The 16,405-nt window shown below is 47.0% G+C and overlaps 1 protein-coding gene across 2 annotated transcripts in view; it reads right to left on the reverse strand.

Annotated features, from left to right (window-relative positions):
* LOC119450012 (rho GTPase-activating protein 26) overlaps window positions 1-16,339 on the reverse strand; it is a 62,490-nt gene extending 46,151 nt beyond the window's left edge. For both annotated transcript variants that reach the window (XM_037713345.2, XM_037713344.2), the window contains exons 1-4: window positions 16,095-16,339; window positions 12,973-13,068; window positions 7,560-7,621; window positions 90-161 (exon numbers count right to left, since the gene is read on the reverse strand). In XM_037713345.2, coding sequence (XP_037569273.1) covers window positions 90-161; window positions 7,560-7,621; window positions 12,973-13,068; window positions 16,095-16,248 — 384 coding nt within the window. In that variant the 5' untranslated portion in view covers window positions 16,249-16,339. The remainder of the gene's footprint in view (window positions 1-89; window positions 162-7,559; window positions 7,622-12,972; window positions 13,069-16,094) is intronic.
* Window positions 16,340-16,405: the final 66 nt, after the last annotated feature.

Here is a 16,405-nt window from a genome sequence, read left to right on the forward strand (position 1 = left end):
TCGGCCCCGCGGAGCACGTCCCGCGCTCTTGGGTCCGCGCGCCAGCAAAGTTGCAGCGCAGCGCGCGCCCAATGCCCCGCCACACTCACCTTGGCCTCACCGATGTGGTCCTTGCGAAACCGCTCGATGGGCTCAATGAACGTCTTGTGGGCGTTCTCCAACTGCGGTGGTAGTAGATGCGAGCATAAGCATGGCTGGTTGGCATTCGTGGTGCAAGGTATAACTAACCCTTTAAGGCGACAATGAAGATACATAAGAGGCCGAATTAGATGGCCAGATTATCCAATAACCCTGTTTAACCTCAAGCTTAGTAAGCCCCGGAAATAGCGCGGGTGGCTACTCCACATTGAAATTTTCGCATCGCCTGTGACGTCATGGATCTGCGTCTGCTCGAGGCTAGTGGAGTGTTCACTAACTAACGAACTCTGACACACGCACACGCACGTACACAGACACAACAGACAACCCACAAGCTCGGGCCAATTGCGGCGCGAAATTTGAGAAAGACGAATTCTTCCCGGCTGAAAACAAAAATAAGAATAAATAAAATGAATGTTTTTTTTTTTTTTTTTTTTTGCCGCCAAAGGATGCACGAATACATGTTTTTCAACTCGTCGTTGGCGTTCAGCATTCCTTTAAACAGGCACCTCCACAATAATTTTCATGAGGGCGTCTACAATAGAGGATTCCCTAAACGCTAATAGATGTCGAGTTTTTCTTTGACAAGAATAACTCCTTGTAGTATATATATGCAGGGCGCGGTTGTCTTGACCACACAGCTCGTGCCCGTCGACGCATAAAGAACGTACATCGCACGACTTGCCCCGTGCAAGTTTTCTGCGCAGATCCAAGCAGACGAATGTAGCGCGAGGAGACAACGGAGGTACAAAGGCGCACCAAACGCTTCTCATATACCGCCATCGTTATACAGGCTTTCTGGAGTCAACAAAGCGACCTTCCGAAAGCTTACGCACCTGGCTCGCTCGTAAAAGACGTTTACGGCAGCGCTGGATGGCAACGAAACTTACGACACCGGAAAACCATATATATGTGTCAAGTGAAAGAGACCGATTGTTTGCTGCAAAAGAGGTGCGAGCATAAGCGGGTCATGACCCCCCTGTCGCGCAAGTCAATCCCGCTAACCCTCCTGCGCGACGTGAACGTGAAGGAGTACTACAACATGACATTTTCGACTCTCTATTCTTTCTTCTGCGTTAAATGAATACGCAAACGCTCTAAATCTTAAAAAAAAAAAAAACACATCATGTGATTGGCCTTACGAACAATTCTAGCGTAATAGCTTTTTGTGAATACGAGCCCAGTTTCGGTACTTAAGAGGTCAATTCGTCACGGCGTCACGATAATGTCAATGACGACACACTCTAAAAAAAAGTTTACACCCTTTGGGTCGTATCTTGTCCCCAAACAATAATCGTCATCTGCCTTGCTCGCGTTTCCTTTCTTGAAAACTCAGCGCTCGATACTTTCCTGCCGAGAATGCTGAGTCACGCTGATAACGCGCAAGCCTTTCGTGACTAGGAAGTACCGGGGTCGCAGCGTTAAAGAAAGGAAATGCGGACAAGACAGATGACTATTAGTGTTTGGGGACAAGATACGACCCAAAGGGTGTAAACTTATTTTTTTTGTTTTAGAGCGCAGGCCTGGCACAACGAGACCAACTTTAGTATCAAATTAAAATATCTTATAAACGCTTCCCAGCCTCCACACATGATGAGCGAGAGGTGCGGCAGTTTCCAGAACTTCAAAAGTGTGTCGCTACTGATCATCTGACACATATACAGGGCGTTCCACGTAACTTGTGCCGAAATTGCGGGACCAACGGCGAAACTGTCGGCGTGAAAGGATTAGATAGATTCAGCTTGACGTTTACTATCCGTTAAGTCAGACCAGTGCATGCACTAGGGGGGAGGGGGGGGGGGGTATACCCTGGATACCGTCAACTTCCACCTGTCGCTATCGCAATAAAAAATAACTGAAAAATTTAAGTGACTATCTGGCGCACCAACAACGACAGCAATCAAACATAGCAGCAGTACGCCGTTACATGCACGCAGAGTACTATGGTCGGTAAATGACCACAATGTTTACTATGATACTACACGCCGATTTAGATTAAAGCAAACGTTGTGAGACTAGCCAAATAATAAAACGCTTTATTTAAATTGATAAAGCAATTTCGCAAGCGCGCCTGAAGCCAAAGCCTCCTTATTGAATGACTGGAAAATATCGAGCAGAAAGAAGTTCACTGTCCCGTGCATTCGCTTAGCAAAGGGTGCCTCAGCGCTGGAATCACGTGGATCGCCTATAGCAGAATGTTCAGTATGACGGATTTCTAATTGTGCAGCATTTTCTTTTTGCCGAAATTAAGGAGGACTATCTGGCATTGCAGTCACACGACCCTAATGGGGAATGACGGGTCCGACACGGTGGATAGTGACACGATTTGGCGCGGCTTCGTTGAGAAAGTAAACTGCGGCTTCTTCTATTGTTCTTTCAGTTTCAGGTGTGAATTACGTGCTAATCGCATGTTTCTCTAAAGCCGGGGAGTGCTTTACGTTGACAACTACTTCATGCAATCTCGATTGTGTAGATAAGTCTCGGGCCAAGTCCGCGTGTCGCTAGATCTTGATGACTTCCGAACAATGAAGTTCGCCAAGGGTGACTATTTTCGGCAATCTAAGGCGTTATTTTTACATGTAATGTGCCGAAAACAATATAATAGTATAAATAACAAGGTAACCGAGGCTACCAATCATTACGCACCATACAGGAAATTTGATGCGACAATAAAAGGTTACAGAGGGAAACCATGTGGCTCTTCGAGGCCAAAGGGACCAAGTTTAGAGAAATCCATGCACGTACAACCCACAATTCCCATGCTGAACGAAGCGCTGTACCAGGGGCGCATGAACAGTATGACACCAGATTTCCCTCTATTAATTCTGTTATGAAACTCTATGGTGTACAGAATAACACTTTTGCTGTACATTCAAGCAAACATTTTTTTCTTTTCTTTTAATATAAAGCTCGAATCGAGAAAGCTGGTGCCGAAGTTACCACGAGAAGCACTAGCCGCGGAATTTCGACATCGCCGAAAAAAAAAAAAAAAACCGTATAAAGAGCCAAACACCCCGTAATACCGCCTGACAAAGGACCGCCGTGGTAGCGGCTATATATGGCGTTGCGCTGCTAAGCAGGAGGATAGTAGTAGGTTCGATTCCCGACCGCGGCGGCCGCATTTCGACGGGGGCGAAGTGCAAAAACCCTCTCTGTACCGTGCATTGGATGCACGCTAAAGAACCCCAGGTGGTCAAAATTAATCCGGAGTCCCCCACTACGACGTGCCTCGTGATCAGATCGCTGTTTCTAGCCCGTAAGACCCAAGAATTTAAACTTCTCTCTTCTTCCTTTTCCGCATCCCGTCGCTGCGTCGCGGTTCGACGGTATACCATAGTTCGATGCAGCGTGCCTAGATGCGTACGCCCTCGTTTGGCGGTCGTACAGTCATTAAATATGGCGGGAGCGCCCCCGCTTGGAGGCACCCAAGTTCGACGGGAACGGACGGGTTCAATTGCTAATACACGCTCCTGACCAAATTTGACCGGTGACCCTGTGGGCGACACCCTCGCGGTGTCGCGGAAACATATATACAGCAGCCACGTCAGAAGTGGCGCGAGCAATGTACACGTCAGAAAGCGTGTCATTTCGCGGCAGGTTTGCTGATAGGCGCGACCACACCCCGCGTCGTGGGCCGTCCGTACGCCCAAGGCACCACCACACCCGGCGTCTCTCCTGCAGCTGCACACGTACTATCTCCTCAGCGTCGTCCGATGTGCGAGCGCCCGGTCTTGAAACCTTAGTCGCATAGTTATAATATTAAAAAAAAATATTCGATCTTGCAAGCTATATATATACTGACGGGTTGCTCTCTTGAAATATACCTACACGTCGGCGGCGCCTGTACCGAGAAGCCGTGTGGACCCCGAAAGTTCAACACAACGGGCGTTTATGCCACTTCTACTCGTCGCACGCGCGGCCGCTGACACTTGAATATATGAAAATGCCATCTTATAGCGCTGTGAAGCGAAATGCTATGGATATAAAAGTCATCGCGGCAGGTGGGTTGGCATATACAGTGCACTGCAGTAGAATAGTAAAACGGGTCACATTTGTCGAGATCGGACGTTCGCTATGCCAGAATAAAAAGGCGCACCAGTGAAAAAAATAAAAAAAATAATAAATAGTGGTGATGCCACCCTCGGTTTCCTCAAACAACGCGCTGCGACGTTACAGGCAGCGCCTACGTACGGCTGGCCGAGGTTAATTAATCGGCAAATACTAAACAGAGAATTACACTACATTAAAAAAAAGTGTTCAATAACTTTTGTAGACATTATTCTTCACAAAAACGATCAGAACCTATAAAAATACCGCGAAAATCTATATATGTATACGTAGTAATAAAATCACGTCGTCGGTTCCGCTGCCTCAGCGCTAAACTGCTAACGCGAAGTTCTGCCTTCAGCTGAGATTTTTCATGTGATGTCCCCGCACAAATTACACTTCCATGACAAAGTTAAAAGGGAGATACTTCAGCTTCAACGCCTGTCTACGTTCCCACGTTCTAATGAACCCTTGAGAGCCGCAAATTACGGTCAAGTTGCTCATTTGAGCACCACTAAGCGCGCATGTTGGGCTATAGTAAAAATAATAATCGGCCACTCACACCCGGTCGTTATTTATTGTGTTGTTTGATGACAGGTTTATTGCATTACTTCTGCCTATTGCTATTCGTCGACGACGATAAAGAGCCATATGACGCCTCCTGACACATGTGTCATCAACAGACACGTGAAATGTGTTTAGGTAACTGTGTACGTAAGCACAGTACACAATTGTGCTTACTGTTCAAACTGTTGTCGAAGTTTTAGGGACGTACAAATGCCGACAGATAAAGTTCCCTTGTGACACCTCGCGTTAAGTGGCCTGTGTGTTACACCACGCGTCACGTCCTAGGTGCTTCCGGCATGCTTGTGCATTGTGCTGATAAATGTCCTTACTTCCTGCTTTGAACATGACACAGTGGTGACGTGTTCACATGCTACAGCTGTTAGCTAGAAGCCGGCGTTGGCTGGTTCGCTGCTACTTACCACTTTCAAATTCGGAGAACGAAAAAAAAAAATCCCAGATTAATTCATCGGTTAGTTTCCTAAATAAACAAATATGAGCCTACGTGGACAAGAGCAGCACGGCCACTTCTGGAATGAGACAATTAAATGCTGAACATCGAAGGAGTTACCAACGTCGGGACAGCGGCACTATCTAAAGCGCAACGTGGGACATTCGGGTATACGAAGGGGAAAGATTTAAGTAAAAAGGACAAACATTCTCCCCTATTTACTTCCATCCAAATGAAGTGAGAGAGATGGAGGGGGGCAGACGAGGCATACTCAATGTTATGTTCTTTTGCAAAGCTAGGTCTCGGAAGAGTGCTAGCTAGTATGTATATTCCAAAGTTCGTTCCCCCCAGATTCCGCCGAGCATATTTCTACACCGTACGTCGAGAGGTGCGATCGCAGGATTTTCGGAGGATTTCACCAAAGGCTACATACAGCGCGCAGCCGCCTGAACGTTTCCACAGCACAACCCAATCGATTCTCGAGATCTCGGGAGCGATCATGCGTGATCTTCCTAACGCAAAAGTCAACGGCGTAACGGGCCACGCATGGCTCGCAACGTCCTGCACGCAACGAGAGGAGCTCGTCGACTCGAATGCACGACCCCCCACCACCCACTTCGGAGCCCACCGACCCGCGGTATATGGAGAGACAGTGCAAACGAAATGCGCGCGCGCGCGCCGCCGCCGCCGCGAAAGCGTATCCGAATGATTTGAAGGTATCCGGTGCCCGCCGACGCTTATACACTTCTAATCGAAAACAGTTCTAGCGTTTCTCGCGTGGGAGACGTGAGGGCAGCCACCACCACACACCCGACCGTTGCACGGAACTCGGAGAGCGACGATGAGCGAGTGGGAAGCGCAGCGGCGCGCAGAAAGAAAAAAGCCGGCCGGTCGTCGGTGCCCTTGGCACCCGCGCGCTTTTTTTTCCCCCGCGTCCGTCGCGAAGGAAATGGGACAGGAACTGGCACTACGGAATCTAGCTTTCGAGCGAATCGGGCCGGTTCAGTATATATGCGAACGTCTGGTTTCTGTTAGCCGCGACCAGCGGCGTAACATATTGAGACGCGCGGTCGACCGCGACCTTACGGGAGGAGGCCTTTCCGTTGCTCTTTTTCTCTTTAGCACTGGCCCGTTCAGTGCTGGGCAAGCGGAGAAAGATAAACAAAACAGCGCGCTCGAGCTCCCAGCGCTCCGGCCGTGGCTATAAACGTAGGAGTGCCGGGGCCCAGCGTCGACGCTGCGCACGATAAACAAAACGGGAAACGCGCAGCGGCAAGGTCCGCGGAATGCAGGGTCTGCAAATGGACGCGGTATGCAGAGAAGACCAACGGAAACTAATCCCAGTCAACGAGACGGAGGCGAGAAGACTTTGCTATATATCGAGAACAAGCTATAGGGCAGACAAGCTGATCGAGACGAACGGACAACGTGTCATATATCTACGCACATACTTTGGCAAAAAGAGTTGAATGACATCGCACCAAGAACGAACAAATTTCGCAAAAACCGAAGGTTTCCCGCTAGCACATTCTCTCGCAGGTTACGAGAAAATACAAAACGCATGTCTTACTAGCCATTGCCTATGCATCTAAAACATTGTGCGAGTATTTTTTCCCTGCATAAAGCGAATAATGAATGACTGAAACTCATCTTCTTGCGACTCTCAAACACTCGTGTAAGATCCACAGAACGGCGAGGACGCTGCAGCGTAGTGTTTCTTTCCCCCTCCTCCCATGAGCATCTGTTTCTCGTTCATCGTCCCTCCGTCTCCACCACTCGACCCGTAGTTTACAAGACAAGCGCAACAGGGGGCCATCACACCGAGAGCGGCCGCTGGTGCGCTCCCGAGGCACGGAAGCCGGATTCGCGTAAGCAAGTTATTGCGCGGCTCGATGCAGCAGCATAGAAGACGACCGAGCGAGTGCCGAAACGTCACGATAGTCTGCTTCCATGCGACCATCTTCCGAGTCATGACGTCTCGACACGAATTCTTTTGGGAAACGAAACCGAAACTAAATTCAAAGTTGATTATATTCTGGGCTTTTACGGGGTGAAACCACATGATATCGATGCACGCAGTAGTGGGGGGATTCCGGATTAATGTAGACCACCTGGGGCTCTTTAACGTGCACCTAATCTAAGTACACTAGCGTTTTTTACGCTTCGCCCCCATCGAAATGCGGTCGCCTTGCAGGGATCGAACTCGCGTCCTAGAGCTCAGCTGCGCAACGCCGGGGAAACCGAAACTGGTAACCGGCGGATTCGTTGCATGCATTAGATCCAGGTTCAGTTGTCTATACCGGTGCTTTCGCTTAAAGGCCCGCGTATACGTATAGGGGCTCGAGAAGGAAGCACGCACCATTCGGTCCCGCTCGTCTTCGATGGTCATCAGCAGTCGACCGAATTCCTTCAGCGAGCCGGCTGAAACGAAACAAAAGCGCACGTGTCAGACGCACCGAGTCCGAAAGGGCGGCAGTTGCTTGCCGACCAACCGTATAGAAGTCACCTTACATGGTAACTGGTGATAGCGGCTGCTCTCTGTACGTAAAACAATAGAATGGTGCAGTAAATGCATAAGCACCTCAGGTCACGGCGAGATTTGACAATTTCACGCACCCCAGGCCAGCAGCGAACAGTTGTCTGCCGAGCTTAAGTGCGTCCGTGAACAACTGCGCTTGAAACTGCTCTGAGACAGAACAGTTCGTGAAACCGTCGAATTAGTACGCCAAAATTTCGCATTCGATACCTTGTCAGACCTGGCTGCGCGCTCTTCTATTGGTCCAGACCGCCAGCATGCAAGAATTTGAGTGTCAGAATAGCATTCCAGCTATCCATTAGAGTGGGCTAAACGAAAGAATAGCGCCCTAAAATTGCGCACCGCGCCGATAGGGTCAAGTGAACTGCGGGGAATCGGCACGAGCAGCAAGGTGCGTCCGTGCCGTTTCCACGGCAGCCATCGTGTGGGAGACGCCCGCTTCCGTCCACCGTGGTGTGCTGCATTCGATTCGACGTCGCCAGACTCGCACAGTACGGCGGATGTCCCTCGTATATATGCCCAACTATGAGAAAAACTTGAAAAAAGAGAAAAAAAGGGTCCTGGCACAGGGCAGGGGCTACTACCCTTCGGCCGCCGTGTATAGTGTAGTCCATCGAGATGCCTGACGCGCCGTCACGTCGCACGTGCATGGGTCGCAGCTGTTCGTTGTCAGCATGCACACGGACGTTCGCGAGTGTGCTGCCAGCTCGGAGCACACACTGCATGCGACGAGTTTGCTTCCGACAACGCGTATACGGTGGTGTACTCGTGTCGCCATGCACTGTCGCCGGCTTCGTGTCGGCCGGTACACGTCGGGAATAATGCGATCTAACGCCGCTTACTTTTGTGGAAGTGTGGAGAAAACTAATTTATATAAGTGGCCCTTCTGGTCCTCCCTCTTGCACTGTCAGTTTGACGGGAATGCCTCGCCGACAACGACCAATAAGGAATACGGATGGGTCGACACTGTAGCCGGTCACATTCGAAAGGCTGCCGACTGTGCTGCTATAGCCATACAGAAGAAAGCGGCACTTTGAAACCACGCAGGTCTCTGTTTGTGGCAATGTATAACCTACCGAAGCCACTGTTTTGTGGACTAGAACTGTGTCTCCAGCGGAGATTGACACACGGTAAAACGACTTCAAAATGACTGACTATAATAAACACGCAGGGCGCACAAGTGCTAAACGACATGGTTACCAGCATGGTCCCAGCGCCCAACATGGTTACCAGCGCCCAAGCCAGTACAGATGGGCAAAATGTGTGGCAACTTCTTTATGAGGGAGTAAGCGCGTCAAGTTTTCCTCCGAGAAGGAACCTGTAGCTAGGCGAGTTGGTTCAGCATTGTTATGGAAGATTCTGAGTGCGAAAATAAAAATAAAGTAATAAAGCCCCTCCACACACACACACACACACACACACACACACACACACACACACACACACACACACACACACACACACACACACACACACACACACACACACACACACACACACACACACACACACACACACACACACACACACACACACACACACACACACACACACACACACACACACACACACACACACACACACACACACACACACACACACACACACACACACACACAAAAGAAACAAAAAAGAAAGAAAAACAGACGATGAAGACATGCGCTTTCCCTCATATTTAATCTTGTGTTTGTCTATCTTTCTTTCTCACTCAGATACAATGGTTAACAATATTTCGAGAATTTTTGTATGGTTACTACGATGTTTACTCCATTCAGGACTAATGAGCGCGAACGTGCGATACGTTGGGGAGTAGGAGAACCCTCGAAAAAATGGGGTCAAATAAAGGACGCAGTTGCTCCCGCAAATGGAGTTAGCGCCGGCACTACCGTCGTTCTTATTGCGTATGCCAGCCTTACAGCGTTTTCGCGTTGTCCTCTGAGAACGAAGGGGGAGGGGGGGGGGGGGGGGGCAGACTCGATGATGCAGACCGCAAAGAGCACGCGCGAGCCGGCGGTTGTGCACGCATCCGAGTAGGAGTGCAGTAGTACACGAGCGCGTCACCGGCAGATCTCGTTACATCGCATGCCGGCTGATCGGCGACGCCAACAAAGAGGCCACGTTCGAGGGGGACACAACACACAGGCTGCAAAATCGAAGGTCTCCAGCCAGCTTCCACCACGCTCCCGGACGAAGATTGTGGCTTATCAGTTGCCGGCATCAAGCATTAAAGCCCTTATTGCCTATTCACACTGCGGAAACGTGCCGACCGACATGGACAAAAACGAGATTTTCTGCAATCGGACGGTCGGTTAGCACTCAAGTATACTCGTACAGTCGACGCTTGCGGGCAATGCCTGCCAACGGTTTCGATCCGCCTCCACAGCTCTCGTAATGTGCCACTGGGAGCAAATGCGGATCATTCGGAAAGTGCGATTCTTTCTTGTCATTCATTTCAAGAACAAATGCAGTGCTGGTCGGAGCAACGCTGGGCTGGAGTGGAACCTGCTTGTCCCATATTTAATTCCGTCCTCGAGAGTTTTCGCTCACTGCGCAATGGAATAACGTCACTCCGTTTGGAAGAGTGCTACAGTGAACGTATTCCATCGAGGGGTACCAGAACTCTTTAAAAAACGGAGTTCATTATATCACAAGCGGTTATCCCTGCTTACAGTGTTCGACGAACAAGAATTTCTAGGCAGCACTGAGAAGTTTAGTCGGCCCTTCTTGTCAAGCCGAGGACACGCTGTTTTTTGCCGCGCAGAAGCGAGGATAGAAAGCGCGACTTGAAGCACACGCTGCGAGCGGAATTGCGGTCGTCCGTCATTTGCATTTATAACAACACTTGTTCCTATTGTCACAACACTTAATTTATTCGCAAGTGTAGCAAAGTAATAGTAATGATGGTAATGCATTGTATCTTGTTTCTTTGTTTTTTCCCTGCTTGTTTTGATGTAGTGGTTCTGTATCACCGTGTTTCAGTATACGCTGTGTTTCTGTACACTTTTTCGTTTTTTACAATAGCCGTGCTTGCTTCGCGTGTTTAGCGTGCAAAGCGTTGTTGTTCTAAAGGAATCACAGTCTAATAGAATCACAGTAAAGAATCACAGAATCACGGATTGACGTCCGTCGTCGTAGCACAATGGGTAGTGCAACGCACGCGTAATACGGTGCATGTGGGTTCGGTTCCCACTGGCGACAAGTTATATATCTTATCGTCTTTCCTCATCGTCTTTTACATTTCAATTTGGCTTCATTGCTTGTTGGCTTTATATGGTCGTAAGAAAAATCGAGCCCTTCGGTTTCCCTTCTCGTTATGTATGTATGTATGTATGTATGTATGTATGTATGTATGTATGTATGTATGTATGTATGTATGTATGCATGCATGTATGCTATATATATATATATATATATATATATAAACTCGTGACGCGCTTAGGTCACTCGTGTCCACAATATGCAGACATCGAAGCGGCTCCGTCTACTCGTCTGAAGCACTAGGCAAAATCGCAAGCACCTTCACGAATTGCCAAGCGAGGAGGAGGCCGAAACACTTTCGAGCCGTGTTTAACGGGCCTTCAACTGAAGCCTCCAAGTTCCGTTTCAGCGTAGAACAGAATGTGCCACACGGGAGTAAAACGCCCGCGACAGCTGCGGTAGTATGCAACACCTGCTAGTTAATAGAAGGCCTTCGCGATGGGACCGTGACGTCATTTAGGAAGGCCGGTGGTCTCATTGAAAACCCTGCTTTGGGGCTAAAAATAAGACAATAGCACTAAACGCCGCCCCCGTTGCTCAATTAAAATGCGTGCAATCTCTCATTTTTCCACGGTGACGTCACGGCGTCCCCCTTCGAAATGAACAGGATATCGATGTTTGCACATGACGTCACGGCCCAATGAGCACAGGCCTTCTATTATCGAGAAACCGAGGTTGCGATAACGGCTTGCTAGAGTTCATTATGCCAAGGCGAGCTATAGCGCAAGAAAGTATTTTAGTTCGACTTGTCGACGGAGATAATGACAGCCATTGAAAGTAGCGCCTTACCCGCCGCGGTGGCTTAGCGGCTATGGTGAATTGGTGATGCGCTGCTAAGTAGGAGGTCACGGGATCAAATCCCAGCCGCGGGGGCCGCATTTCGATGGGGGCGATATGAAAAAAAAAAAAAAAAAAAAAAAAAAAAAAAAAAAAAAAAAAAACCGCCCGTGTCCCGAGCATTGGGGCCACGTTAAAGATCCCTTGGTGGTCAAAATTAATCCGGAGTCCCCCACTACGGCGTACCTCATAATCAATTCGTTGTTTGGCACGTAAAATCTCAGATTCACTTGAAAGTATCGCTGTGTGGGTCTTAGTGGTTTTTCGCGTTATAACTCGTCCTGTTGTCAGGAGGTGTTAAGCCCAGCAGGCGTCGAAGAGTGAACGCTCGGCTCGTTTTGTAACAATGACATTGCCTGCTTTTTTGTTCTGTGTCACGACGTCCCAGTGATGTCGAGCGAGACAAGAAATTCACGCTTAATGAAGCTGAAGTAACTCATAGTCGTTTGCTGGCGCCAACACTTATTGTAAGAAGACTGTATACACGTGAAGCATATGCTGCATGTTTTTTTAAACCCAAAAATTTGCATTGGTAGCCCTCAAAACGCAAAAAATATCTTAAAGATTAACCACAAAAACACCCCTTATTTGTCTACTTTTAATTACCTAACAGATACAGCTTACAGAATTGACATTTACATGTTTAAGGTGATGCGTTAAAGAGATGAAAACTGTTTCAAAATTTTAAAAGATCTATTAATTTTCGACAATTCTTGTAAATATTGGAGGCCATAAACCAAACCTTAGCTTTCAACATTCAGTAGTCTTAATTATATTTTTTATATGGAATGCAATAAATTTAATTTGTCAGTTCAGCAAATGTCTAATAAAAGCATTTCTGTGCATCATACATGTTTCGATATGGAAATCAGAGTTGGCTGAAAGCTAAAGCCTCCTCTTAAGCTAGGTATCATTCCTACTGCAAGTTTTGCTCTGAATTCAAGATTTTTATTATCAAAGTAATACACTGGATATGACATGACATATTAATATGACATATAAATGCAATGAGAATTCAACCACTGTTCAAAGGGTGCATCTGAAGTAACCTTTAAGTACAAGTCTCAAATAGCCATAGCTGTGGTGCAACGTGGGATATACACAGCTAGCTCAAATACTGTCAGCAATAAAATGCACTTACCGATCACAATTTCATCATCAGTCTGGCTGTTTCCGATGCATTCCAGCCTAAAATTTATGAAACTGTTGGCAAGGCTTCGTTGTGCTCTTGAGAGGTCTATATAAATATGAAGAAAATAGAGTAACATGCAGTTATGAGGAGATTACTGTGCCTTGGATGGCTACTCAAGTTCAGTGCACAGAAACACACAAAGCTGCAAGTTCGTAACAGGTCCAGAACAATGCACAGTGCATGTGTCAGGATAGAAATCACAGGCACAACATCCCGGGCATGTTTTGTTCTGGGCCTGTCTCTAAGAAAAGAACTCACATTAACTGCACTGCTCTTCTAACTAAAACAGAATACTTTTTTTTTCTTCAGCACTTCATGCAAGCGCATTGCTGTTTTTGGCATGCAAGGAACTGATTGTACTATCGACCAAGAAAGTTTACGGACCACGGGATCTCAGAAAACGCTAGTTATCCAAGCAGCCTTTAAAAGTAGCCAGTAAAATCGTACATCACAATGTTGTTCGCATATACCAGTAGAGGCTGGAAATGGGATTACCAGGCTGCGTTTTGAGGCTGTGGAGATATTCAGCTATTTGTCAGATCCCTTGGTCCATAAACTTTTTTGGTCGATAGTACATTTGTGCAGACACATGGGAGCAAGTTTATTCAGAACAAATGCTTCCAGACAATTAGGCTAACTTCATTCGATCAAGAATACAGTAAACAACCTTAGTCAGCTAGTTTTTTTTATATGGCACATGTGGATGAAGAGCCCAGCTTGCCAATACTTCAGGTCAAATTTTTAGGACAGCAAGTCCAGCCGATCGTGGCATATTTTTTCAGAGGCCATTTACCGCTCATCTACGAGTTTAGGCTTGTTGATCATGGATGACTAAATGGCATGAAAAAACTTGTAGAAGACACTTGAAACAGCAGATTTTTATTTTGCTGCTGTAGTCTAAACACTTCTGATTTCCTTGGAGATAAATTTGGAAAAAATTCTAGAAAAGAAGATTTAATTTGCCGACAGCAAACGTTCCTTACAGAGAAATGAGGGGTATAGTCAAATGCTGATAAACTGTGAAAAGAATGTGTGCATCACAATAAATTAAAAGCTCATCGCAATGATGTTAGCTCTATGCACTTATGCACAATGATCTGCCACAAGCATGGAAAAGGCTATTCATCTAACATCTCAAAAACACTGTATAGCTTTTAAATTAACACTGCAGTTGTTGAAATGGGCAAGCATTTGTTGCATGTCACATGACTCTTGTAAGAAATGTAGTGGCAGCAGCCGTTCTGCAGTGAAGGCAAACTTCTGCGCATCTTTTCGTGACCACACAGTTATTAGGGGTGCATAAAAAATTGGTATAAATTGAAAGTTTAAGACTGCTTGCAAGTTATACATACGTGTATTGTTTGGTCACGACAGAACAGGAAAATTAAAAATGCTAGCTACTCACATAGAAAAAAAAGAAAAAAAGCCTATCCTAATTTGGGCCCTTGCTAGGTGTTCAAAATTAAAAGGTACTTAACAGAAAAATAATTTAAATTCACACAAAAACAACCTTTCCAGACGAAGTGTTTACTACAATGCACGCAGACGAATGTTGGGCATTATTTTTTTGGCAGCTAGCTAAAACACATCCCATTTAGGAAGACCCCGCTCGCACTAGAAACTTCACACCTATGATTTCATATGGTCCTGGAGAAACACGAGCAGAAAACCGTGTTTATCGTTATTTATCATCAATTGCTGTTTTTCTTTCTGCATGAGCACTTCAACGACATCTACTTTGTAAGCGGGAACGCTGTTCAATGTCGTCTGGGCCGCAGTGATGCAGCCGATTTACTTTACACGGAGTGTTGAAATCCAATCTAAGTTAATGTGGCTAAACATTCTAAATAAATTCTCAATCTATGACTGACGCTACACTGGAGGGGCGCACATTATCCTATCGCCCTCGCGATGTCTTTACGGTTGCAGAATGCATCACCCTTACGGTTGCGATTCCCTTTGATAAGAGCGTAAGTGGAAGAGAATAAGCGGAATTATCGATAAGATACTCAGATTTATAGTTGCAGGACTTGAGTGCTGTTGCTTTCTTATGCTGACATCGATTCTAATGTGCACGTGCGGCCAATCTGTGGTCTCAGAAATACTCCCAATTGAAGAAACCATTGTAATCGTGCTTCTCACCCTTCCCTTGCTAATGACGACACAGCGAGACACTAGTGCAACTGGACTGATGTGTCTTTGACATAATTATGAGCCGGCATGAAGAACTTGCTGCCTCCACTACTCCCTGCTAAGCACCCTCGTTGCATGTAATTAAATCTCTGAATTATCAATATACGCTTCTACAAACGTATGCGCTTATTTGCGAGAGAACGACGCAAACATAGGCTTTATGCTTGCTTCACAAAACGTTACTGCGTGCGCAGACCGTACGCAAGTATACACCGATGTAAGCATAAGTTAAATATACACAAACTAAAGGAAGTGTGAAGCAAAATCATATCATTACACTTTCAGAGTAATCGATTTCACGTGATTGCTTCATTGCGATTAAACCTGCCGACCTTTCACCACGACGTAATTCGAAAGACGCGGCAAATGCTTAAGATAACGCGAGCCGAAATTGCACCACACTCGAGGCGTCAAAGAATGCGGGCCTTGTCGTTCCAAATCATTTGCAGCCCGCGGCTTTCGCTAATGGGAACAAACTCCCGCGCGCACGCTGGAACTTTTTCCGGCTAGCTGAAACGCGCGCACCATCGCTTCTAGCGTCGCTCGTTTACAACTTGCCCGGCGAACACGCCGTAAATGGCATTTGTTTATCCCGTAACGGAAGGACGTGCTTCAACACAGGGTAACCCGATCTAAACGCGACACACTCATCAAATGACACCCAATACGAACTTTGGCACCCACAAACGTTAGGTGCAGATGTGGGTGGGACCCTCGACGCGGCTATGAAAAGTTGGTCGGCGTCCGTGCGACTTCTACTTTATTTGAAAAGTTCATCATGGTTTTCCGCAACTTTGCATACATGCATTAAGCGCTGCTTGATATGCACACATTACGGAAATCAAGGTAAAGGGGAATATTTCGTTGAACTAACTTACTTCGAGCAGCGTTCAGCAGATCCTTGACCTCCTTGATGATTCCTTTGATTGCCTGACTCGTCCGGTCCAGCTCATTTTCGTGCGCATGGAGATTCTCGCGGAAATACGGGCTGTCGGTGAGACAGTCTGTGAACTCGAGCGGTAACAGGCCCATGGTCGAGCTTAACGTGAAGTTAACATAGCACACTTCTGTTTACTGCACCATCCACACGAACCCAAGTTCGCACTCGCATTGTTGCTAAACGAGCAACGTCTGTGACCTGCTAAAGCTCAAGGAATGCGGGAAACGTTTCATTCTGCAGAGTGTTATG

This window comes from Dermacentor silvarum, chromosome 4 (genome assembly GCF_013339745.2).
Source record: "Dermacentor silvarum isolate Dsil-2018 chromosome 4, BIME_Dsil_1.4, whole genome shotgun sequence".
NCBI classification, from domain to species: domain Eukaryota; kingdom Metazoa; phylum Arthropoda; class Arachnida; order Ixodida; family Ixodidae; genus Dermacentor; species Dermacentor silvarum.